General features: G+C 42.2%; 2 protein-coding genes across 2 annotated transcripts in view; both read right to left on the reverse strand.

Annotated features, from left to right (window-relative positions):
- The window catches only part of cdh24a (cadherin 24, type 2a), a 46,900-nt gene extending 45,481 nt beyond the window's left edge, over positions 1-1,419 (reverse strand). The window contains exon 1 of the mRNA XM_079350762.1: positions 1,312-1,419. The gene's annotated coding sequence lies outside the window, so the exon portion shown is untranslated. The remainder of the gene's footprint in view (positions 1-1,311) is intronic.
- A 4,516-nt stretch (positions 1,420-5,935) lies between these two features.
- On the reverse strand, positions 5,936-7,030 carry psmb11b (proteasome 20S subunit beta 11b; the record flags this gene model as incomplete). Its single annotated transcript, XM_079351126.1, has 1 exon — positions 5,936-7,030. One exon carries the CDS (start codon positions 7,028-7,030, stop codon positions 5,936-5,938), a length of 1,095 nt encoding a protein of 364 aa, XP_079207252.1.
- Positions 7,031-7,191: the final 161 nt, after the last annotated feature.

Consider the following 7,191-nt stretch of genomic DNA (forward strand, 5'->3'; position numbering starts at 1 on the left):
CCCTGCAGACAGCCAGCAGCGCCCGCCTGTCACTCATTGTAGCCAAGACCTGTTGAGTTAACATGAACTGGGAAACGATTTAAAGAATTCTTACGATAAAATATCCAAATTAATTCAAAATAGACAAAACCTATGTGCCAGTATGTTTACAGTCAACTCAGAGATTATTAGGCTATTTTAATAAAAAGAAGCGTTTCAGTAATGACGTGTACCCACCTTTCTTCTGACATATTTGTACTTTTTAAAGTGTTGGTACTTTTAATACTATTTTTCATTACATTTACAGAGATTGTGTTTAAAAAACACATAAGTATCATAAAACATTGAAGTATTGACAACACATTTTATTCTGCAGTAAAGATGGAGTTTTAACATTGAGCTTCAAGGAGGTCGACTCACTTTGAGAACCAGCCTCAAGTGGCCACTGAAGGAACTGCAATGTTGGCACTTTGTTTCTGCTAGTAGTAAAATAAAATCCCTACAGTGTTAACAACAGCCCTACAACATTGTTTAAAAAAAATATATGCATATTTTCAGCACACGACTACAAGGGATGTTTACTGTATGTCAGAATCTGAATCCAGAAAAAATGGTAGGCCTACTGTAAAATATAATTACATTTCTCAAAGCTGTCTCATGATCATTCTTTGCAGTTTATCTGTAGTCGCTAACACACAAGCCCAATCAGCCACGCGCACGCACACACATCTGGACTACTCATTAACATTACGAGTTCAGATACTCCAAACAGCCCGGAGCATGACCTTGTATTGTTAGAGGAAGCGACCTACTTGATGCACGGTGATGTGATTTACACACTTGGGCTAACTATTATAATGATCGGGGATGGTCCCACAACATTGCTGCCGGCTAAAAGCTGAGTTCCGGCGACCCCCATCATCATTTCAACCAGCAAGAGTCCCCCGGTGAGAGCGCGCGCGGTGCAGGTGAGAGGCGCACAAACACGCGCACGAGCCAAGAAAACGAGCCGGGTAGCTCGGCGTTATTATCCGCTCCATCTGTCAAAGCTTGGCTCTCAGTTCAGAGGACACAGAGGAGGGTTTCTTCCCCGAGCCAGTCCCTAATATCCCGAGTGTTATTCCACCTTAACAGCTCGCGCGTGGTAACATCTGCTCGTGGCAGCAGAAAGAAAGATGTTTTAAACAGTTCGAAACAGACGCACCATTTAAAGCTTGCATCTAAAAGTAAGAGCCGGGAAGTGAACATTTTAGAGGCTTTGGAGGGAAAATGATGATGATAATTTATTTGATGATAAAATAAAGTGAGTTAGGGGAGAAGACTCGTGCTTACCTTGTTTGTGTTTGCAGAGCTGCTCCGATGATGCTTCTCCGGTTAAACGGAGCTGAAATGATCCAACGTGGGAAAGGATGCCGAGGTTCATCTGAGCTCAGCCTAGTCTGTCCACTCAGCCCCTCTCTCTCTCTCTCTCTCTCTCTCTCTCTCGCTCTCTCTCTCGCTCTCTCGCTCGCTCTCTCGCTCTCTCTTCTTCTCTCTCCATTAGTCTTTAACTACAGTATCAGATCAGAGAGACGAAAGTCACCATAAAAGCATGCTATTTTTGACGATGCAGGGACCACAGAGTACCACACAAACAGTGTCTGGCCATGCTGACAAATGACCATTTTAGTTTGCCTCCGAATGGAAGTCTTTTAGGGGCCAGGCACAGGGGAGGAAAGAGGAGGGGAGGATTATTCTTTACTTTACATTTAGAAAACACATTTGAGGACAAAGCTCTTTTATAGTTTTAGTTTGAAGTCAGACTCAAGACACAAAGCTGACATTTCAAGAATAAATAAGTAACCTAGTTTTAGTGCCAGCTCGGGATAAGTAAACATAGCACGAGAAGTTAAATCCCTTACGTGAACATTGATCTAGTAATGCAGTTCATTTGTCTTCAATAAAGAATATTTTGTCATTTTAACATCTGCTCAGCTGTCGTTGTCTCTGATTGGCTGCAGACAGTGCAGATCGTATATATAAAGTAAGCTCTGTTTTGCTGTAATATCATCAGTGCAAGAGGAGCAGATAACGGGAATAAATTATGCTAATTTTTTGGGATTAGTGACTGCAACACATTTTTTTATGAATGGGTCCCTGATTTTGTTAAGTAATCGTTAATTTTCATATTGGACTAGTTCTAGCAGTGCGCTCACCTGTGATGCTGCAGACAGTGCTATGTGTATTGTAAACTATTCAGTCAGGGAGCCATCTACTGGACAAACTATGTAATGAAACCATTTGGTGCATCCTTTACATTGTTGTTTTTTCTTTATGAAGAGTCTTCGTATTGACACAAAAGTAAACATTTAATTACTAAATACAATATATTTACAGTATGAGGCCCACGTTGACCCAATAACTTAAACATCTAAACCTTATTTAAAACATTTAGGACTTTTATTAACTCCCCTGTAGCACACAGAGATCACTCTGTCAGTCTGGGTCCTGTGTCTAGCTACTGTTTAAGGTCATCTCAGTTTGTAAACTAAATGTCTAAAGAAGTCCCAGCGTTGCTTTCTAATTATCTTATTTTGTTTGTCATGTTCAATGTAATCCCTTCTAATATGTTCTGCTTATTGGCTGCATCTTCTCCTTCAAGCAACCCAGCGTTGTCTTTTTAATCTTCTTAAATTCACACAGTCTGCATAATCATCTTTAACATTTTCCCCATGTGTTCCACTCAGACGCTGGGCAAGAATTACTGCTACTTAAGGATGCATTAAAAAAAATGAAATTTCACCATTAGCTAAAAACATTTCTACGTATGCCTCAAATTACTCCCTTCTTACCAATTTCATTGAATTTTTCTTCAACTTGGTTGAATAGATGGAACAGATGTTTTTTCTAACCTCTGCCATTCAGCCTTCCATGACGCTGATTTATAAGACGTATAAATCCAGTTATTTGTCTCTAAAAAAAAAAAAGTTCAAACACGAAAACATCTTTTTCTTTCTCTCAAATGAAGAATTTTGAAAGCAGCATATATTAATGCAATAGTTTCAGGTTTCATTTTGTGCCACCTAGAGAAGACTATTTGTTTGTTGCAGAAGTGCTTTGCATTTGAAGAAACGAAGAGAATTGGATGTTTTGATGAAGTAAGAGTTTCTTCAGAGAATCTTCAAACTTTAAAAAGTGAAATACAGCCCTGCTTTGCACATTGCTGTATTGATCTTTTGTGAGCTCTGCTTTCTGACTCATAAACAAGAGAGCCTTCAAACAAGTGGTGCGATTTAAAAAAAAAAAAAAAAAAAAAGTTTATTGATGGGACTAGAAAGCAAACATGCAATCCCAAGGTCACTCCACAGCTCCCTTGTACACAGCTGGATACAGAGGTTCAGTAATGACAAAACCTACTGTGCAAGCACAAACAAAGCCACACTGGGATCAATCCAAACATCAGGCTGTGAGTCGACTCAGGGACAGATTTACAAGTTTAAAAAATGTTATCGGCTCCAACTGTTTGAGGCTGCTGTCAAACAATATTTGGCAGATTTCTCGCTGTTTGGGTCACCGATTTCAAAGTTGTTCTTGTGGGATGAAAAACAACACAAATGTACTGGTATGACATTTCACTTTTTTGGGTCAAAACTGGTGGAGTTTGCTTTGCTCTTACCTCGAATTTGAATGTGAGAAGAGACAAAGGAGAAGCTTTGAAGAGGGGGAGCAAAGGCAGCCCGACACCCGCTGAGTCTCAGCTCATCTTGCAGACTCCAAACTTTGATAACAATCACAGATTTCGCTCCTTTTTTTGCTCTCAGAACTTGTTTTGCACTGACAAGCCTGCTTTCTACTTTCAAATCTGGACCACCAAACTGCTTTCCTCTTCTTTTTTTTTCCTTTTTTTTGTTTTGTTTTTACCCGCTCAATAATTCTGTCATTAATGAACTTCCGAAGCTGGGAATTATGGATGAGTTCGGGGAGGATGGGAGGCTTTCCCCTCGTACTCTCTCAGCGGCAGTCAGTCATAAAGCAGCACTCGCCTAGCTTTGAGAAGACACTCAACTCTCTCATGTTGTACGAGAGACGTGTTCAGCATCCTCACGCAAGCATGCCTTTAATTTATTCCATGCAGTTAATAGCACATATGTGCATGAGTGCTTTCGCCATGAAACACTTAAATCACTTTGTGATAAAAAGCACATAGAGTCAAAACCCTAAAGAGTTATTCCAGTATTTATAGACCTGGGGTATTTTTTTTTTCTTTTTACATATTTTATGATCTAAGTGACTAATAGGGACAAAAGGTTTGGAGATGCTGCTGCAGGTTGTTTTAGCCAGCAGGCTGCAAGACGATCCTTAGGGAGGAAATGACCACATCAAAGTGCGTCCACTCAGAGTGCTTTTTTTGGCACTGATGCTTCGATTATTATTTGTATTTCCACAGAGGCACCTTTTATTATGGGGTGTACTTACTTTGAAACTAGAACCAGCTGTGTTACATAACTTTCTTCACAGCCAGCAGACTGAATTTACAAAAACAGACAGTTGTTTGAGATTTAAAAAAAAAAAAGATAACATCTAAACAAAAAGATTGCTTCTGTACGTTTTCTTTCTGAGATGTTTTCAGACTCTTATCAAAACAATTATAACCTTTTATGGTGTTTCCTCACGTACAAAAACGTCTACATTTTGTGGGATAAGCTGCCTGTGTGAATGCAATTAGGTTGGGCTTTTCCCTGCCAACCTAGTAAAATATCTGCATGAAGTCAGGGTGAGCAGATATGAACGAAGCAGAAAATATTCATTAAAATCGACTGCCAGCTGGCCGATGGCTGTGAGGGGATTTTGACGTTGATATCACATGACCGGTGCGTGACATGTGCCGTCTTCATGCAAATAATAAAACTGCTTCATAAAAGTTTAGTACTCGCCAGTATGTTCTTCTCCAGTCTCTCATGACATGGTGAATTACCTGTCGCACTGAAGCACAGCCAAACAAATGGTATGACTCGGATGCATTGTCTCTCATTTCACCGGCATCCTTTAAATGCCATATTCTTCCATATCCCCCGCCCCCCCCCCCCCCCCTCGCCTTCCAGGAAAAGTCTCCGCCTTTGTGATCAGGCGAGTCGACAGGATTTCAGGGCAGCCTGTCTGAAATTTTATCATATTTTTAGGAGCACAACTTCCAGCTGGAGCAATTTACAAAAGTAATTCCAAAACATAATTACGAACCTAAAATATGTGCCTGGGTTTAAAATACAGCTCAAACATGGTGATATGGTGCATCATCATCCATATTCTAAAAGCTTCCTTCCATAATGTGGTAAATTGCCTCACCATTGAAAAGTTTCCCCCGTGGACTCAGACTGCCCAAACTTGTGTTTGACAAGGGACCGAGGATGATGACAAACAGCTTTACACCTTTTGCCCTCATATCCTTTGCAGCCTTTGTCACTGCAAGAATGCCTCGTGGGCTTAATTTACAACCAGAGAAATCTGACTGTGGACACAAATCAGTTTCCAGCTCCTGTTTATTGCTTCACCTAAATTAGCCCCGTTATGCACAGCAGTACATTAAAACCCTTCCTTTTTTTTTTTTGGCCCATTAAAGCTTTTTTCTCTCTCTCTCTCTCTCTGTTTATGTGCGTCCAAGCCCTGCAGGAGTAGGTTTTAATTTTCTCACACAGCCCTACATGAAATTATTCATTATGTTTAAACATCTTAATCAAACGCCAGCCAGCAGAGCTTTGTGAGAGTATACATTCTATCGTCAGTGCAAACAAAGCATCAGCTGTTTATTAGAGGGAATGATGCATGCTCAAGTCTTTTGAGGAATCGCGTTGGAGAATGCAAATTCATGTCCCCGTTCATTAATTTAATGTCTGCTTCAAACGTGCCATCATGTCCCCTCCAAAATAATCCCCAATGTTTGCTTTTTCTTTTCTCATCCATTTTGGTTTGTTTCAAGTCTTTACTCAGACAAAGTCACTTCCTGTTTCTGCCTTCTCTCCTGTTTTCTCTTTTCTCTGTAGTATTCCTCTTTCAAATCCTCCCTGCTCCTGCGAGTCCATCCCGTTGAAGAGATGTGATAGACGTCTACACAGTTTCCAGAGTACGCGTCCCTGTGTGTTGCTCTGTATACAGCCTCTCTGGCGATTGCTGTGGCCTCTCCCAACGTCAGTCCCCACTGAACCCCTTGGTCCAAAATGGAGTAGGCATAGGGCGATCCAGAGCCCACAGAGAAGAGTGTTCCCTGCAAACGGGTGCCATCACTGCACACGTAGATCAAACTGGGTCCAGAGAAACTTGCTGTAGAAGAACTCTTTGTCTTTGCCGGAGACGTCTTTTCAACCACAGACTCTCCAAGACCAGTCCTCTCTCCGCAATCAATATTTGCACCCACGTGGTCATGGCATCCATCGTCCTCTCCTCCATCCCACCCACACAATGTGGCCGCCACACACAGCTCAGTCCCCTTAAACGGGTGAAGCATGAAGGAGAGCAATTTGGCTGCTCCTCTTGTGGAAAGCCGTCGACCATGGCGGAGCTGGTAGAGCCGCAGTTCTCGAGCCAGAATTCGCTTCCAAAGAGCGCAGTCGGCTGAAGTACCCGACGTCGTGCCGACCAAGTGGCTGTGAATGGGCAAGATCTTCTGGGACGCTGGGCACGCAACGAGGCCCGAGCAACTGGAACGAGTGTCCGCTGCAGCCAGCACGCCGCCTTGAAACATGAAAGCCAGGGTGGTGGTGCCGTGAGACATGGGGAAAGGAAGAGGAACGGAGGGAGAGGAGGTTGGGGGAAGGTTTGTCGGCATGAAAAGAGAGGGTACAATGGAGTCTTGAGGAAAGAAGTCACTGGAGTTCTGGACGGTTCTGATTTGCCCAAACTGTATTGGACTTTCATTGAGGTACTCTGCAACTGGTATATAAAAATTGAACCAACTTGTTCGATCTTGAAAAGGCAGAACACTCCGAAAATTACCTCCAGTCTTCTTTCCGAACGCCACTTCGGTGGTGAAGCTGTCCAGAAAGTTGTCCTGGCATTTGCACAAATCCTGTAAAGCCATTGAATCTGACAAAATCAGTTCTGTGTCTGAGAAAGGTTTGTATGCCATCAGCCTTTATATGCACACCAAGACGGCGTCCTTCCAACATATCAGCAACAATAACTGATGCCTGATTGCGTTGACTCTGCAGCTTGCACGGGTTGTTAGCTTTCGCTTCAGTA

Source organism: Symphodus melops (assembly GCF_947650265.1).
Source record: "Symphodus melops genome assembly, chromosome: 8".
NCBI classification, from domain to species: domain Eukaryota; kingdom Metazoa; phylum Chordata; class Actinopteri; order Labriformes; family Labridae; genus Symphodus; species Symphodus melops.